This window comes from Antrostomus carolinensis, unplaced genomic scaffold (assembly GCF_000700745.2).
Source record: "Antrostomus carolinensis isolate BGI_N321 unplaced genomic scaffold, ASM70074v2 scaffold22142, whole genome shotgun sequence".
NCBI classification, from domain to species: Eukaryota; Metazoa; Chordata; class Aves; order Caprimulgiformes; family Caprimulgidae; genus Antrostomus; species Antrostomus carolinensis.
The window spans coordinates 6,239-25,961 of NW_010301922.1; the positions used below are offsets into that span (position 1 = coordinate 6,239).

Below are 19,723 nucleotides of genomic sequence, written 5' to 3' on the forward strand. Positions count from 1 at the left end.
AAGAAGTTCTGACAACTTGCGTTCTTTGCCTTTTTGTGAGGCGTATGTATGTCAGCATGTCTCGCACAACGATACCTTGTTCACATCTTCTGTCCTTTTTGGACACGCTAATTTAAAAATTTCAAACAAAGACAGGTGGCTTTTTGAAAAATCTGTATTCAGAATCTGTTTGCAAATTTAAGTTACAGTTGCAGCTTGTATTTGCTAGAGAAACTTTTAGGCAATTCTGTTTGGGCAGCAAAGGACTAGCCAGGGAAACTTGATGTTCAGGCTGTCTCCTTCACGCCAATACTTCTCAAGACAAAAATCAGGGCTGTGCTGTAACACTTGCAAATACTTTTAAGGAATCCCTTCATGGTGAAGTGCCTCTCCTTCCAACACCCTGCTGGCTCTGTTGTGACTTAGCAAATCAGGACATTTATATAATTTAGATAGCTGGATTCTTACTGAGCTATATTGTACTCTTCAAATTCTGAGTCATATGCCTTGACATCTTATCACTTTACTTGGCAGCCATAAAAATTCTAGATTGGAAACAATATTGGGCTTACTTTGTCCTTGAAATGCCATGCAGTCGACTGTTGCTTTACCAGTGGTAGAGAAACAGAAAATCACCCCACGATGAAGATGCTAATTTCTTTGGGTATTTCTGGACAGTCAGGGACATGACTGTCCTCATCGAGACAGTTTCTCGGCACAGCTGTGAGCAGTGTCAGTTTCTTCCATCTTCTCCAAGCTGCTGGCGCTTTGAGATGTGGGGCACAGTTGTGGAGGCTGAAGAACACTTGGCTCAGCTCTCTGGAGGAGCTGGAGAGCAGAGGAAAGGGGGAGAGACAGCAGTGGCATGTTCTTCTGTGGCTATGGCAGCGTTATGTTCTAGAAAACGTTGCTGTTACTTCTGGCTGCTTTTAGGGGAAATCTTGTAGGCTGTATCTCAAAACTTTCTGAAGATCTGACTGGAAGGTGGACAGGCTGGTCAGTCCAGGATACACTTTCTGTTACATAGTGTGGGCTTTCTGCAGACTCCATCTTCTCTTAGGTGTTACTGTTAAAGTTGCTTTAAATTGGTCACTTGTACTCTAAGTGTGCTGCTGAAAGTACTGGATGAAGGGCTTTTATCATCTTGCTCAGTAAGAGGTCGTTTTTCTTCTTGTCTCAGGAGTAGCTTGCCTTGGCTTACTCTCTTCTGGCTCTAGATGGTTTTCCAGAGACACAGCGATACTGAAAATTTACTGAATTCAGTGCTGTCATTCAGGTCATAAGCGTCGTGAGGACTCTGTCTTTGTGCTGCAGATCTGTAAGGCAAGTCAGATAATTTTGAGTCTGGAAACAGGGAGGTAATCATTGCAATGAAATGCTTTAGAGCATGTATATGGCAGATTAGTAGAACTGCATTGGGCTGTTTTGAAAACCTGCCTGTTACCATTCTGGCAGTTCATGGAGCAGGCTTGTGAGGTTTAAGCTGAGATTGAAGCTTTAGCATTTGCTTCATTATTTGCACTGCAGTTTCTTCTTGTCTTCCTTAATCTTTGCAAAATGAGCTGTTGCTCCAAAACGCTTGTCGTGCATTGGGTGATTGACGGCAGGGGAAAGAGCAATTCCTTGTCCGTAAATCCGTTTCTTTGTCTTAGATCCACCAATCCGATGACCCCGCTAATGTAGTCGTGACCGGACTGGTAAGGTGCCTAGGCTGCCCTGTCTTTCTAACAGCATTAGGAGTACGTAATTGGGAGTTCGTTCAAGAAAGAAGTAGGTACACCAAGCTGAAGATGATTGGCTGCTCTCTTTTAACAGACAAGTCTGAGAAGGAAAACCCATTCGAATCCCCTTTCATTCTGGATTGGTGGATCTGAAGCGCAGAAACAAAGTTTCAGGTAAGAAGTCACCCTGTACTATATCTTGCTGCTTCTGCTTAGATGAGTTTGTCCGCAAATTCAGTATCTTGCTTTAACTGCTTCATGTCCCTGAAGTGTTAGAACACACCAAGTTAGCTGCTGAGCTTAGAGTAAGAAAGGGCATATTCAGTAAACTCACATGCAGTTTATTAGGAAATTGCAGATCTACTGTGAAAAACAGCCCTGGGAACACAAGGTAGGCTTGCCTGCTGTGGAGCTGGAAAGCTGTATCTGCAGGTACAGGGGCACTAAGCAAATAGCTTAGAAATCCTGCTTCTGAAAGAAGAAAACAACCTTACCAGTGACTTCGTTGAACTTCTCAGTCAGGTTCAGGAAAGCAATAGCTCTCTGCTCTGATTTCTAGCCATGTTCTTTTATGAGTTCATCAGAAATTTAGAGAACTTGTCTTGTTTGTAGTGCAAATTCTAGTAGCTTTATCCTGCTGAAATGCCATTTGAAATTCTGTGGTGGGTAGCACTGGGAGTCAGCCTTTTAAATCCTTCATTAGATTTCAATGTAAAGTTCTGTTCCTAGCTGTTTTCAAAGCATAGTTGAGCCAGTTGTAAGGGATGGTTTTCAAGAGGAGCTTTAAACTTATAATGAGTTTATTTCAGAGCAGAGCAGTATGGTTGTATTTTGAGTCACATTCATCTGAGATTTTGAGATGACTGTAAAAGGCTACAACGCGTTGTCTCAAAGACAAGTTTGGAAGGTATTTGTGTGCGTTGGGAAGGAAAGCCGAGTCTCTGGCTGATAGGAAAATAAGGTTATGAGTTAAATATCTGGTGTGAAGAGGAGACCTGCAGCTCTCCTAATGCCCAGCTTTATTGTAAGTTAGTGCTTTAATAAACTTGGCAACTTATTTGTAAAGTTAGCATGAAGCAGTATGCCTCAATTCCTTTTGATATTAATAGCAATAACACTAAGCCGCTTGAGTGTTCTCTTTTGTAGACAGCTATTAAAGCAAATGTTAAGGCCTCAATATTTAATCTGCTGTAGAAGAAACTCTTGTAGGTGCTGTTGATCTCATGTATTGTTCTAGCTCTGTGTTTGTTTTGCTGGTGTGGTATTTTGTGCAAAAATTATAATTGAATTTAATTGTTGAATACATAGATAATGAATAACTTGTGCACCGGGTACTGCTCTTTCCTGGTTTGATTTTTTGAGTACTTAAATTTTATTTGGTTAAGGTGGAGAACTCTTGGGCCTGCTTTTTTAGTATAATTCTTTAAAAAAATCTGAGAGAGAATCTAAGGGAAATACTCATTAACCTTAGTCTCACACATTTCTTGCAGTCTTGCCTAATATCAAATTGAATTTGCCTCACTCACCAATCAGACTCATCTTGGAGTTAACACTGCAAAAGAACATCTTTTGGTGGCATATTTGCTGTTCAGGGTGTGTCTTTTTCTAAAATGAGGGAATAGGGAGGCAGAAGTGAACTCGGCATCTTTAATGATGAAAACTGAAAAGGGGAAATAATTTAAAATACACTGGGGCGGGGGGGAAGAGGAAGCATAAATGTGTACTCCTGCTCATTAAGGTCCCCAATGTTACATTTTGAAACATGAAACAATCTTGTCAAAGGCAGTGGAAAAGCTAAGTTGAACTTGAGTGCAAGTACATGCAGGTTGGAGGCTTTGTCCTTGCATGGGTTTTGAGTCTTACATTTCAAAAAGTAAAATGTAAGTCACCTACCAAAGGCTATGTAAATATTCCTCTGCAGCATTTGATGTACAAACCTTAAATGTGAAGGCAACATTTTATTATATACTGAGCTCAGATTTCATATGCGTTTAAACAAAGTGCACGCAGCTTTGTCTGTACTAGTTTTTTTAAGTGGGGTTAATAATATTTGTAGATTGTCTTAGGCCTCATCCTTAAAAACTTAATACAGAAAAGAGTCTGAAGAGAACTTTTAACACCTTACACATGTTTCAGCCATGTTTTTCTAAGTGTTTAACTTGTTCACTCAAAGTTTCTACTATTTCAATTGGCAGTGCTAGGTCTCTTTTCAGTGTTTCTCCTTTTTTCCCCCCAGTTATGATTTACTATGAGCAGGTGTGCTGCTGTCTGTAGATGTCTGGAACACCTCTGTTCCTGCTGCATAAGAACATAGGAAAGCCACTTTTCTTTTGCAGTGGCCTTTTTTATGCAACGTAAGCTATGTTAATGCAGAAAGGAATATCACACTTCTGGAGTTCTGAATCTGTGGGAATTGGGTTGTACATACATGAAGGAAGCAAGGGTTAATCTAAATACTGTGTATTTTGAAAAATCTAGGTGATTTCAGTTAACATTCAGAGTGACTTACATAAACATGTTAGAATTTTCTTCCTAGTCTTTTGTATCTTCCTGAAAATGAGCTACTGCATCTTTTGAATCTTATCCTGGTGAATAAGTTATAATACAGTAAGATTGTTGTTATATTGCAAGAAAGCATTTAATCTTTTCTCCACTGAACCCGTATTCCCTTTGTAGCATTCATTTTGTTGTAGCGAGCGCATACTTTGATCTTCAGGAACAGAGTGGGACTGCGTTATCGATCACCCTGCTGTGAATTCATTGTCTATCTAGAAGAACGGTGTGGTAATGAGGAGAATTTATATGATTAATTATTTTCCCTTTGTCTTGCTTTAAATTTCCCAATTCCTCACCTAGTATTTTTCCCCAAATGCAAGAAGCTTACATGCAGATCTCAAATGGCTATTGGAAGGTTGTAACATTGAGCAATTTTTTGAAATGAAAATCATTTAGCTAAATAGATTTTTCTGATGGAAATGTGAATCAGCTATTGGTTACCTGTTTTTTGTTTTTTTGGTTTTTTTTTTTTTTAGAGTGATCTGATAACAATAAGGCAATAATCAAAAATATTTCACAAGTTAAAATGCGTTTGTTACTCTGTGGATACTTATTTTTGAGAAATTCACTTTTGCATTTGTAGTTTGTCAAAGGACAGAAATGCAAGAGTAAATCACATCTAAGACAACTTTCTTGACCTGAGAATGTAGCCATTCTTAAATCAACGCAGAACACTGGAATACATATGTAAAAACCCATGGATTTTGGAAATATATTGTATGAATGGTATTCAAACAGCCTTCCAAATCAGGCACTCAAGACTGGATGTGAGATTGCATTTTGGACATGGAAAAGGTAGTGATGTGATGGCACCGATTCCAACAAACTTGTGTGGAGCATGTGAATGCACTGCATCTCTCAAGGGACAACTTGGTTTTGAAAAGAGGATAGGAAGAGTACAAAGTACTGCTATTGGTCTGACGTACATTGTTTCTTTGTTTTCAAGTATCTCAGCAAAGATATTCAATTTTGTGCCAAAACGTGCAGCGTAGTGAATGTGTTATTGTGCCAAGCCAGGCTGTCGCTTGTGGAACACGAGTTGGTGTTACATGCATGTCCCCACACTTTATTTCCAATTAAGCATTCTCACTTAAGAGTATACTTTGACATTTTTACTTTTCCACCTCTTGCAAACATTCAGACTACTTGTTCTGATATCTAGTTGGTTCAACACTGTTCTGCTTGCCACTGTTTTGAATGAATCACTTAAGGTAAAAACACCAGGTAAGATCTGGATGATATCCCAGCTAGCAAAAGGGGATAGATTTTGCTGAGTAGTTGGCAACTCTTCCCTGCCAAGTGTAAAATAATACTGAAGGTCTTTGAACAGTGTTACTGTGTTACTTTTTTTTTTTGTCTTATTGTGGCTAATGCTGATTTTTGAGAAATTAAGATCTGAGCTTGCTATTAAATTTGTCTTAGGATCGTATAGCTTTCATAAACAGTTGCACTGTCCTTAAGTCTACGTTTGCTTTTCAGAGTATCCCTTTTTTAGCATTAAATCTGAGCTACCGGGGGATGTGTCTGTCATTCCCAGGCATAGAGAGTGTTTTCTGTAACAGCAGTTACCCCATGAATTTATCACTATTAAGTGCTAGTGGAAATAAAGAAGTATCAGTCCTGTTGGTCCAGGCCTGAATTAAAGTAAACTAAGCAGTAAATTACAAATGTTGGATAGCATTTAAGTTTCTTAGAGTTAAAATCCTGAAGAGAATTCATAATGAGAGTTGAAGGTTTTTTGGTTATACCTGACTTTGCCAGCCTGAGTCACCATTTGTAGCTCTATGGACATCCAGAACAGGAACTAAAACCTTACTGAGGAGCTGGTTTGTTCTCACAGGAAAGCTGGGGAAAGCATTTCAGACTTCAGGATTTGTAAACTTGAATGATTTGTTAGGTTCTTATATTCAATTTTGTTTTGTAATAAAGTGCAAATAAAAAAAAGTTGTTTCAGGAGGAGTGAATTCATTTAATTAGTAATGCTTTGTAATGAAACAGAGTAAATTAGCTCCTACATTTGTTTTACTGTGTTTTTCTTTGAAATTACAAAATACCTCCCCTTACAAGTCTTTTTTGGACTCTGTCTAGAAACTAATTTTCAAAAGCAAGGATATTTTTGCCTTAAGAACAGAATTTCCCAAACTGTAAACACACCAAGAAATTTTGATTCCTTAAATTATCTTGTATAAATAAAATTTATGTGGTGAAAAATTCCAGATTAATAATTTTAATACTTTATAAAACTTCCAATGTTAAGGCTTGGTTATGTAACTACTGTCACTGTTAATTATGACATTGCAGTATTTACATCAGTGGATATCGAAGGTGTAATAGTTCCACCAGGAACACAGGTTATCGTGTGTATTCATTTCTTGGGCAATTTAGAGGGCTTTATAGGGTTTGTTTGTTTGCTTTTTTTTTTTTTTTTTTTAATTAAGGGGTAAGAAAGTGTGAGGATTTCTGTTTGGACATAACTCTTAATTTCAAATGCACTGAAATAGAAGATTTTGGGACATTTTACAGTACTTTAACAAAACAATAGCACTGTACACCTATGAGAAGTTCAAAGGGATTGAAAACTTTGGATTGTTCAGGGACTGATAGTTTTTTTTTTTTTTTTTTTTGGTGCCTCTATCCTTAAAGTTATCACCTACAGAGTTGATTTATTGGAAGTATACCACTGTGTGCTTTACTGTTAATATAAGAAATTCTTAGCATCTGACCTTGAAAGACATTAAAGCATATTCTATTTTTACTGATAACACTGAGAATCTGTAGTTTCAAATGCAAATGCCAGCATTTGCTTACGTTTCTTAAATTTGAGATTTACGATTGAAACCTGAAACTTTAAATGTAATTCCTGAGGCTGGACCACCAGATTGATTGTATAGAAATACAATCAATCATATAATAGTAAAATTAATGTATTAGTCTTTCCAAATGTAAGGCATCTCAAAGATCAGACTGAGGGTTTCTCTGTTTGTCTTTATTCTTTCAGTGTCACTCACTCCTTGCCTGTAAAGCCCCTCTTTAATCTACTTGCTCCTCCCCTGTAAGTACATGAACCCATAGCTGTCTTAATGCAGGTTGATTAAAACTCTGCATTGCAAATTAGTCTGTTCCTCAAAATTTGAGTTTTGCTTGGCCTTATCTTAGACTGTGTGATTCTGTTGTCTGCTGGTGGGATTGGCACTGGTTTACATGTGCATTTAATGTTATGCCCATTGTAATTTTTTCCCCTCTCAAACTTTATTAAATAGTACTCTGTCTCCTTGGGATCCCGATGAAAGGCAGGTGGAAAGTGAAAGCATAAGTTCAGGCTCTGGTTATGCAAAAATTAAATCTTTAGTACACTATTATGCTTTTATTTATGACAGTTCCTACGCAAGCAGAGTCAAGAAATAACATGTCAGTGAAGCACACAAATATTTGCACATTCCTGATCTAGTGTGAAGTAGAATGCAATATTTAATTTGTAGTATTTTGCAATATCATTGCTACAGCTTGGTGTCCAGTGATTTTTATAAATCCTTTTATTCAGGGTTTTGTAATACTGTGGAAAGGTTTTTGTGTGGCTCAAACTTGGCGTGGAAACAGCCTCTGTGTCTAATGTATTCTGAACTAAATTAAAAAATTGTTCTTAAGTTACCCATATTTCTCTTAAGTTCATAAAATTAAGCATAAAATTAGCTAGGGCAGTTCCTAAAAGAAAACAGTCTAATAACCTAAACCAGTGATTTTTAGCTTGTAATCTGTGAACTCCTGTAGGTGTAGATTCATTATACACATTATACACACAGTTTTGTACATCTTACCTGGAAATCTTGGGAGAGAAGTTTGTTGTGTTTCTTGATCAATGACTTTTACTAAGTGATGTGAGCAGAATTAAAATTTTTAACTGGGCCTGCATGTTTAAAAATGCAAAAATTTATTTGGGCTTTAATAAATACCTGCAGCGATGCACTGAATTTTGATGGTTCAGTGTTGTGAATACACTGTTCAGGTATTGTGACAAATAAGATTAAATAATTAAACAGATTAGAAGGGAAGTTTCTTGAATTATATACGCTTGTTTTGAAGCAGATCTATAAACAGTCTGTGTAAGAACCAACATCTTCAATATTGTGATCACTGGGTTTGAACAGTACATCATACCTTTCTTTAAAAATACAAAAATCTTTTTTTTTAGTGTCTTGTTGAAATTAAGGTAGTTTCCCTAATATAACTGGTTGACTATCTTAGAACAGTTCTGGGAACTAAATTTCAAGTGTTTGTGTGAGGACATGTCAAAGTAAATTACTGCAAAGTAATTACAGAGGTATGAGATTAATTACTTGATAGCTAAACGAAAAATCACATTTCTCTAAATTTTAAATAAGAAACTTCTAATAATATAATACAATAGAGCATAAATTTGTTTATTTTTACTCCTGTGTGTCAGGTATATGCACCCACCCATCACATGACAAGGGCATTGTGCAGAACATCCATACGGAATTGCAGCCTTCCTGCTGGATAAGGGGAGAGAGAATTCCAGTGTGTTTTGGTGCTGCTAAGGTCATCGTTCTCTTGGTTCTGCTTTAATTTCTCTCCTTAGCATGGAGATTAAAATATTAGGCTTTATTTTGTTTTATTAATAATATATGTAATTAAAAAAAAAGTTTTTAACCTCTTCAGTTGCTCTGGACTCCCTCCTTCCCCTCATTACTGGCACAATAACCGCTTTTCCTGAGTCTTCACCTCTGGTTATTCCACTTTCAACTTCAATCCATGTGGGATTTTTCTTTTAAGAATTTGGTGTTTGTTACAACTAAATTGGAAGCCTATGTGGAAAATATTGAAAGCTAAGCCTGTGCCAAATTTTAGAGCTGGGTTTGTGCACCGCTTGGTAGTGCAGAATTGAATCCTTTTCCTAACTGTATCTGATGGTTATGTAGTGTGTGTGTTATTCTGTCCTTAAAAGGAACTGTGAAATAATATCATGGAGCTATAAAAGGTTTGGGGAGTCTGTCTGCATCAAATTTCTTCAGCTTCAGAAAAGAAACAAAAAGGATTTCCAAACTTTTTCTAACTTCTAGTGTCAGCAAAGTAGAATCTGGTAGTTAAGCTTGGTTCTTTCTGGCTAGGATGGTGGTACAAGTAATAAATGTAGTTAGGGTATGGTTTGGCTTTGGGATACCCTCAACTGATAATGCAAACTTTTTTCCCCAATAACGCATTTAATCAGGATACCATGCATCTTCACTAAACAGAGCTTGGTCTTGCAATTTGAACTTAGCTAGCTGTTGTTCCTCTTTAAAAATATTTAATTTTTTGGTTGTGTTGGTATTCCAGTACATAGACTGTAACCTCCGAAGTTAATGTCGGCTTTGCTGTCAGAATAAATAAGCCAAATTGTTTGAGAAAGTTGAGACAGTGTGGGGTGCCAAACCTTAATTACCGAAGCTCCTCCAGGTTGTATTCTAAAGACTTGCCACCCTAATGAAAAGCTCCTGCACTTCTGTTCCCCAAGGGTGATGGCAAAGGTAAAAACCTCACAAGCAATTACACCCAGGCCAGTTTGCTGAGTCAGGCATCTTCCCCCTGGCAGCAGAACTTCTGTTGTTGGTAGCACTATGTGAATGTATCGCTGAACTGATGGACCCAAACTGTAACACCTCTGATACTACTAGTAGTAAGTTATCATGTTAAGCTGGGCAGTAAAGCCAAGCGATTGCAAATGAGGAAAATCAGCTTGTTATCCTTGAGAGGACAGAGGGATGGTTTATTGATAGGACAGAGGGATGTCTTATTTTCTGAAAAGGATCTTCAGTTGTTATTATACCCTTGGCTGTTAACCTTGTGATTAATGTAGAAGTAACATAGATAAGTACCCACATTAACTTACTAATGAGTTGCCTGCCTTGAGTGATTTGTTGTGGCATCTAACTGCTTCTTCTCTTCCTTCCTTTTTGTCACCCTGCAGTGTTCTGTGCCAAGGTCTTTGTGGCTAGGCTGCTCCAACCTGGTAGAGAGCATGTGCGCACTGAGATGCCTGCAGAGCATGCCCAGTGTCAGATGTCTCCAGGTGCCTTTCTTCTTTCTTGTTGTAAATGTTATGCGTTATGCTGTTGAACATTTGTTAAACTCTCAGGACTCTGTTTAATCGAATTGTTAAGTCTGCTAAATGTTTTTTGTGCATCCTTTTCTGCAATCTTCTACTTAACTGCATTGTAGGAGTGAATCTTAAGATGGCTTTCTGTACAGTAGGCTCTTGCGGGGGGTGGTGAGCTTTTGTGTTTTATTGCCTGTTTACTAAGTTGTGCTATAAGTAGCATAGTTGTGCATGTTGCCTGCTACGTTTTGCTTTCTCATTTAATTTTTTTAAAAAATAATATAATGAGCTTTGCTTTTTCTCTTAAATTGCAATGAACCGACTAGCCTGTAATACTTGTGTGATTTAATTTAGAAAGGATAAGCTTTTTATTTTCTATTAAGCGTGATCCTGGTTATAGCCTTACATTACAGTTGTTGCGCATGTTTGAATGCAGAATAGTTAGCATGGAGTCCTGCAGATCTTTGGGTTACTTTGCTAATGTAGCTTTTAAAAACTGAAGAACAAGGGATGGGGGGCTAACTCTGCATAGAAGGCCACTAAATCTCAAGTTCTCTGTTGTTTTTCTTCTAGTAAGCTGTTGAAGCTGAGCCTGCATAATTTATAGATGGGGGAATTTCTGCTGTTTCTTCACTGGTTTGGGAGGGATTGAATATGATAAAAATGGAGATTTTTATATCAGTTAACAATTTTGAACTCCCAGGATACTTACCTTGGAAAGAAAATGCAGAACGTGTAGTAACTGTGGGGCACTTCCTAAAGTGTGTTAGAATGTAAAATTTTTAGCAGAACATAACTATTATTTAATTTTTAGTGTCTTTTATAACATAATAGCATTATTCAGTGATTCAGTCTTTCATGTGTACAAGATGAATAATTAAAAGAAATTGCTTTTGTGCATGAAAACTATAACAAATTGAGTTTTGTTTGCAGTCAGTCCATTTGAGTTCATTAAAAACAGCAAAATCTGTATATTGAATTGAAATAATACTAAACCTATTTATTATGAACACTTCTTTTCTTTCTGTTACAGTTACTATTATGGTTTCTGTTACAGATACTGTCCAGTATATGTCAGTAGGTACATAGTAGTTAACTGTAAATTGACAAGGTGAAAGCTCAGACCAGGCTGGGTGGTAGATTAATTGATGCAGAATACATTGTATTACAAACTTCTGTGGTACTATTGGTTACAGGATAAAACACAAACCAGTTTGTTCATAAATGTACTGCTTTATACACAAGATTTTTGTAAACCTGTTATCACACAGATGTGGTCTCATATCTAATTAAGAACTACAGCTAATGGAGCTGTTATGTCAGGATGTGTCACTTTGAAAAGTTTCTCAAACCTGTGTTGTTTTCAGGAATTCTTACAGATCTGTCTGCCTTCATGAAAACCACATTGGAAGTACCAGTTAATTTGTGTAGGCGTTTTGTTCCATGTACCTGTAGGAATTTAACAATCAGAATATTTTTAACTGTATAATAGTAACAGCTAACAGGCTTAACAAATTTTAGTAATGAAGTACATCACTGCGAGGACGACCATGTTCTGTAGGCTGGTGGGATTGCTTTGAAGCTCTTCGAGCTCAGTGCATAGAAAGAAACAATTTTATGTATCCAGGCTGTTGTACTTCAGGAGTAACTGAGGAGGGATTTCACCAGGGTGTTTGCCCCTTCCCATGTTGCAGTGCTGGTGCTTTTCTGCTGGCTGCACCCTCCTGATGAGTGGTTTGGAGAATAAAAGAGATAACTGTCCTAAGCGGATACCTGTGAGTCACACTGTTTGGTAAGGTGTAGAGAGAGCTTTGTTGATTTAAGGTTTGTTTCAAAATGAAGGCTTTTCTTAAAAAAAATAAAATAAAATAAAATCTGATTTATGTAGAACTGCAACCAGGAGTAAGAAGTTTTGAATGTTTTAGAAGCATCTGTGGGAGATATAAAAAAAAAAAAAAAAAAGTTTCTCCTTTCAGGCGTGTGACTCAATGATGCCCAAAGGGGAACTTGGAAGTGAAAGTGGCACCAGCTGCTTTTCCTCATTTTTAGTTTTTGGTACCATGATTTGCCTTTGATTCTTTCCTGAGCTATAAGCCCAGAGGTAAAACCAGGTAGGGCATACATGCTAGGAGGTCTTAATTCTGTAGCACACATTCAATTAACGTAATGATAATCAAGAAGAAGTTTAACAAGGGAAATAGAGAAGTCCTTTGATTCACAGAAGCTATCTGGGAGTTGTATCTGTTATCTCTGTGTGTTGTATGTGTAGGGTGATTAGTGAGTGGACCAGAAAGAAGGAAAAAACCTCTAGTCTTAAATCTGGAGCCTTGTAGAATTTCTTCAGGAATCTCTTATTTAGTCTTAGTGCTTTTTCAAACATTCTGGTTTCAAGAGCAATCTGCCATCAGTCTAAAAGAAGAAAGCAGAGATTAGGTTTACTCTTGAGTTACTCTTTCCATGATGTTAGCAGACATAAAACCTAACTAGACTCTTCTAAAATCAAGCTGTAACATTTAAGCAAATATCCTCTGATGCCAGTGGATTGGAGATGGTGTTCCGATTCTCCACAGTGAGTCTGGTTTTGTATTCTCCGCTTTTTCTCACGTAGTAAAATAGCTTCATAGTTCCTGTAGTTTACTGGAGAAACATTTACTTTCTGCATTCTATGAGCTGTTTGCAAATGGAGAAGAGAGATCATAGAATCATAGAGTAGTTTGGTTGGAAAAGACCATTACAATCATCTAGTCCAACCATAAATAAATTAGATAAATTAGTTTATTAAAAAATATTTGTTCCCGTTTGTGGTACTTGTAGTCTGCTCTCATTTATTCTGATTTTCAGTGTGATTAATATTATTTGGAAATAAAGTCCTTGATGCTTATTATCACTTGTTATTGTTGTATTGCAAAACATATATTAAATGCCAGTTCATAATACTTGAAACTACTTATTTTTAGCTACTTAATTATCTTTAATAATGTTTTTGTACCAAGAAGCTTACCATTATGAACACACTTGGATTCAAATAGCTACTGTTTTCATCCTGTCTTTGATAGGGATTTGACTGCAAGATTAAAAGCCTACTGGTCTCTTATTTAGGTGTTTAGAGAAACTGGTTCTGTTACCAGTTGTGTAATGCAGCCATATGGATACATCACCTTCCATAGCTTCATTCTGGTGAAGCATTGTGGTGGTTTTGAACGTATTTTGTCTCGCTGATTTGGGAAATAGCTCCAATGGCACTGTCATGCAGTGAGAAACATCCGGTGTTCTCAGTTCTGTAAGTAAACATCTCCAGTGTGAATTGAAGACTAATCATTAAGCAGCAGAAGATAAGTACTCAAATGTCGCTTTGAATTATGCGTAATGTAGGATGTGATGAAATAATGATAGGGAAAAAATTATTGGATAGATGTAATGAAATTAACCTGGTAACCAAATGCTACTCAGCCAACTCTTTCTTCCTTCTATTCAGTTACACTTTTGCTTGACTTTTCTTAGAGATCATTATATCTCTCTTCTAAAACTCTTCTTAGTTTTTTCTTGCTTATTTAGATGCCTCCCAACATGTTGGGGTTTTTTTACACCTTTCCATTTATTGTCCTTAAAAATATCAGCTTAATTCTCTGTAGTGTCCTGCTCTTCCTTTTATGTTCACACGTAGGGTATGTAGCTTGGAAGTTTTAACAGAGCACTGATTCACTGCAGGAACAATAAACTTCTCACTTCCAGAGCTTCCAATGTGAGAAGTCGACTTGTTCCTCCAGAGGCCAGATCGCACAAGTAATGTAGTGGCTTTCTCAGGCTTGAAGCTACCCCGACTCCTCCCAGCCTGTTTGCCCCAGCAATCCATAGGCTTCACTTAGTCCTTTAGCCTTGACTCCTGCACAGTGGGATGTCCAACTCTATAGATTTTCCTTGATCTGCATTTTCATTCTTACACCACGTGTCCTGGTGATGGACAAGCAGTAGGAAGGTGACATTGACTTAATTCTTGCCAGTATCGTTCCTACTTATAGATTAAGACAGGAATGTATTGATTTTCTCTCCATAACTGGAAGCTGTCTTCACAAAAATGTGGTCTTAAAAGCCTTTTGCATTGGACAATTCATAATTTATTACTGTTCAGAAGAGGTTATTATTTGCTAGTGGCAAGTGGAGTTCTGGAGCATTAGGTTTTTAATATTTATTCATTACAAGAGCATTCCCTGTGAAGGAAATTACTTGTTAGCAATAAGGAATCTCAGTGGTATCACAGCTGAGCTGAGGCACAAAGGAGGAAGTTTATCTTTCTATTTATTGATAAGATACAATTTAGCATTAACTTAAGCTTCTATTTGTTACTCTTTACTAATTTTGAGCTTCTGTTGGTTGATGTTTCTGTTTCTGATACCAGAAAGAAGGACAACAATGGAAACTAGTTAGAAAAAATTGTATTTGAAAACTAAGGATTCCGATTTATTGACATGAAAACTTCATCATCCTTTTTTCACAGTATGCATTCAAACACAGACATGATGCAGTGTTCTTAAAATGACGAGTGCAGTAGATGCTTTCTGCTAAAACCTTTTCCTATGGTGCATGAAATCAGAAATCAGAAAATGATTAATAACCTGTCACTGCATAGTCTGCATCCTTTTGAAAATGTTATTCTTCTATGCAGCTGTTAGAATGAGTTGTCATAGTCAGACAACTGCTTTGCTTCTTCTGTAAGGTTTGAAGTAATTTACAGATACTTCTTTGACATGTTTTCTGGTATTTGCCTCAAAACAGTGGGACTGTTACCATTTCTTTTTGGAAACAGTCCAACAGGTCCATTAAAAAGAAATGCATATTTCTTTAAAGGAACTGAATGTTCTCTCCGATATCTGAAATATTTGTGTTTCCCCCTCTATTTTAAACAGACTTATTTCTGAGACAGAAAGCTTTTAAACTAAGCATAGTGTTGTAGAAGCAGTTGAAGATATCCATGCAATGGGCCTGTTGCCATTTTGTGCAGTGAGATGGCCTGAATTGTACATTGTAGATCTGATGTAAAGATGTCCAGTTTTCTCTCTGTTAATCAGCAGCAGTGCTTCCCGGTATTGTTTTTTCTGGCTGAAGCTGGAGTTTCCTCTCAAAATTAATAGCAGTTCGGATTTTGTTTTCAGTAGTTTCTCATAATGCTTTTTAAAATTTAGTTCTTAGTATGTGTGTGCTTCATACTCTGAGGACTGATGTGACAGCTCAATTTAGTGTTAGTTGCATATATTGCGAGTATTTTGCAAAGGGTAACACTGCATTTTACCTTCTCCCCCTGCCTTGTGCTCCAGTGCTTGGCCGTCTTGGTTGGTCTCCACCAGACCCCGCTCCAGTATCCCAGTGTGTTTCTTGTAGTGGAGTGCCCAAAACTGGGGCTGGTACTCTGGCTGCAGTCTCATGAGAGCCAGGTATGGCTCTGACTGCAGTTTCCTATGGTGACAGCAGCTTGTTGTGGTGCTTCCTGATGGTGTCGCCATGGCTTGTTGCTTGGTCTGGACACCAATAGGATAAGTAAATGTACAATGCAGGGAATGTTTTGGTTTGGTTTTTTTTTTTTTTTCTAGGCATGATTTATTATCTGAAGGAAGGTGTTATGATAAGCCCTTTTTTCAGTCATCCTTTGTGTATCTGACTGCTTTCAGTTTTATGACTGTAATTGTTAACTAAGCCTCTTCTTTCTTAGAGGCAAGAAGAGAGATCTTCTCTTTATTGGGTCAATTCATCTTGTTTATTTTTAAGTAGAAGAGAGTGGTTACTTACTAGATTACTTTAAACTTCAGCTAATGAGCTAATATTGAGCTGCGAACCAGAGCTCTTCCTCTTTAGTTTCCTTAGCGGAGGAGCAGAAGTGTGTTCTCTGATGTCAGAAGACAAGCAAATGCACTAATTATCTGTAAGTTTTGGTTCCTGATGTACATCAGTTGCTTGTAGCTGACTGTGGCTTTAGCCGAAGGGGTCTGGCTGTGCTCCTTCTGGTCTGTGGTAAGCGTGCAGCAAATGGTGAGTGTGGGCTGCGAGGTGAAAAGCAGCCTGCGCAACCGCTTTGCAGGTCAGGGTCACCTGCAGTGGCCTCCCCAGGCAGGGGCTGGTTAGTGCTGCCAACCACTAACCTTTCTGCTTGCGGGTACAGCCTTTTGCTGGTGTAAACATCTATATTCATATGAGTGCTTTTTTTGGACTTTGTTTTCATACATTTTTAGAGAGCGCTAAGGATCACACACTTCATCCCCAAGCTGCAAGCTTGCTTGAACAGAGGAGTGACTCCTTGCAGGAGCCTGGTTCTCTTTCTAGAGAGCTTTTCAAGTTACTTCACCTGTGGCTGTTAGTGGCTGGGCAATCCTCTCACCGTTGGGTTTTTTCTTTTTTCAGATGTTGCTGATATTCAGAAGTTAGTAATTTACTTAATCAATAATCTTTATGACAGAGATTAGGAGGAAGTGGTGATGTGAATCCCTCTTGAGATACTTCAGTAAGCTGCTGTCTGCTGCAGAAGGCACTTCTGTACGTAGGAAAAGTAACGTGAGCTTAGGGATCCGGTCCTTATTCCTCTGGGTGACTTGCTAGCCTGCCTTTTGGTAGTGTTTCTCTCTTGTAGCATGTGAAGATCACAATCTATCTTCTCAGTCTGGGAAGGGTATGTCCCTAAGGAGACAAGTACATTTCTCCATGATGGATTAATGTATCAACACCAGATACTAGACCTTGCCTCGGTAAATCCAGGGCCATTGCTTATAACTGCAACAGATGAGTGTAATTTCAAATGTAAATTTATGTTCCTCAGAAAAGCTAACACAGTCACACTAAGCTTAATATATTTCATAGGTAGCAGGCAGCAGCTGTGACTCCTGATACCTCTTATGATCCATCTGCAGAAGACTATGTTTTTGAGTGGAGTGATTGTGTTAGCCACACCTTTGTGTTTATGCTTTCTCAGCCTCCTTTGGAAAAGAGGAATTTTTTTGCTCTCTGATCCTGTTATGCTGTAAATAAATTTGCTAGGTCATGTGCCTTGCACTCTGCCTGCCTTCTAGTCATGCCATGCTTATGCTGAGAGAGAATTAAATCTTTCTTAGGGGAGAAGGAAAGCAAGGCAGTCTGTTCTGGGTATATTTGATATAGTCTTCTTCCTTGCAAGTGTTTGATCTATTTCCCATGGAAGAATTTTTCAAGGAAAGGGAAAAACATAATCAAATATTTCCCATTAACATTGAAATTATATTTGTGCCATGTCTTTACACAGCACTGTCAGACTTTTTATTAGAAACATCTCGGGCAGGAGGATCAAATCCCTTGCTTGTGGGTAATTAAGTAGGAGTCTTGGTACCAGCTTTAGTAATGATTCCACTCTTAAGAGTCATCATTGTCATGACATTTATTCTTTCAGTGTGAAAAGTTCCTGGGGTACTTAACAGGCAGGCTGTTCCTAGGTTTCCCTGGGCCTCCTTTATTTGTGTCTGATGAGCAATCCAAGTGTAATTCTGTACACTTAAACTCAGGTTGCTAGAGCAAATGTAATCTGAAAGTCTCAAGCTTATATGTAAGCATGTGTTTTGGGAAAAAAATGATAAGAATTAGGCCAAATGACTCTTATTTTAATACCTGAATAGTAAAAAAATTCAGGGTGCCTGCTGCTAAGTGATTGTCATCATTCTGCTGTAGAGACTTTTATATTGTCCTGCAGCATCTATTCAATAAATTATTTTTGAGCCCTGCTAACTTCAAAGTTAGCTTTCAGTGCAGCTTGTCAGAAGCAAAAGCCCTTTCAGATTCTGGATCAGGCCACAGAAACCAAAGCTGGCACTTTGTATAATGCTATCGCTTTGTTCAGAAGTAAAAGAAACATACAGCAATTTTCCTATTGAAATAACATCAAACCCAGCTGTCTTCAGAAAGTCAGGAGATGATTGCTGGCACACTGCGGTGGTCACAGCTTTGGTTTCAAGGCTTCGTTGCACAATATCTTGGTTTCAGCTGTCCCCTGCCTTTCCGAACCGCTGCCCCATGCAGCAGCGTGCCACCGTTCATTTACGCCACTAGAAGATGTTGTGCTGTAACGTAAAGTCCGTCACTGATGTGATACAGATTAAAAATAATCTTCCAAAAAGAGGAACCCGAGACATTGGGCAACTGTTCCTCCCATTCTCAAATCCTTGTCTGTAGAGTCTTATAATGATGTGCTTTTGATATTAATCAACCGTATCTTGAAGTTGCGGGGGGAGAAGTGGTGCTGGCCTTACAGGTCAGGAGCATTTAGACATCCATTATATAAACCATGTGAAATCTAAATTATGCAATTGCACAGTCCTTTTAATACCTCGATAAAATCAGCACTTGAATGCAGTGTCTGGCTAAGCCCAGGCAAGGCTGTGTGGATATTTGAAAAAATGATTTGGGTATGTTTTTAACATCTTGTATTACTGAAGGCTTTTTTCTTTAGCTGAAGTTAGTCTGCAGCCTTTTTTGAGATAAGGTTTTCTCTAGGTTTTTGGTTGCTTGGATATCAGCAATTACAAAACCACACTGAAATTGTGTGTAAGCAAAAGACTGTGTTTCAGACCATTAATGAGTGATTAGGATTTCCTGAATAGTTATGATGGATTGATACAGTTTCATGAGTTGCCAAATCTGGAATATGTTGCTATGCATCTTTGGGGGAAAAAGCTGGACTTACAACAGCACAGGAATCTCTCGGAGTAGCTGACTGGTTTTAAGGCTTTATTTTTATTGAATATTTCATTGTGGTGGCTTCTCTTTCTGTATTTCTTTTGTGTGAAAATACCTTCTATTTTGCAAAAGACAAATAATTGAGGGTTGCTGCAATTTTGTTATTTCAGACCCCTCAGTGTTTTTGAGTAACCATTTTATAACTTTGTCCTGGTTTAGCGAGACCACCACAAACTTTTACAGAAAAAGCTTGTAGAGCAGCCTCTTCAAAATCTGGTTAAAGTTTTGCTGATCTTTGGGGAAGAGCAAACACCAAAGAATGAGAATAAACTGGTGGCCAGGGAAGGCAAGGAGGGATGTAGAGGAAGAAGTGCCAGAATCTGCTCTTAGAAAAATTAGAGAAAATGCTTGGAGGAAAGTATTGAATGTTTCACTGAAGCTTATAGCTTCTTTTGGTTCTCCAGTCCTAGTGTATTAGTATTTAATGCCAGTGAATTTGTGGCTGTGGGTTTGTCATTGTTTGGAGTTGCTTATTTTTAAATGATTCTTCAGTTCTGTCTGCTTTGATATATGGTATTTGTGTTGGTTGCTCAGTCACTTTTCTCAAGCTGCAAGTACATGTCTGCTGCTTCTCTTCCTTCTGTTCCATTTTACTGTTTTGCTCAAGGGTTAAAGGGCTGCAGATCTT

The 19,723-nt window shown here is 37.9% G+C and overlaps 1 protein-coding gene across 1 annotated transcript in view; it reads left to right on the plus strand.

The window, feature by feature from the left end:
* Positions 1-10,227: 10,227 nt before the first annotated feature.
* The window catches only part of FBXW11 (F-box and WD repeat domain containing 11), a 55,844-nt gene continuing 46,348 nt past the window's right edge, over positions 10,228-19,723 (plus strand). The window contains exon 1 of the mRNA XM_010163656.1: positions 10,228-10,323. Coding sequence (XP_010161958.1) covers positions 10,273-10,323 — 51 coding nt within the window. The 5' untranslated portion in view covers positions 10,228-10,272. The remainder of the gene's footprint in view (positions 10,324-19,723) is intronic.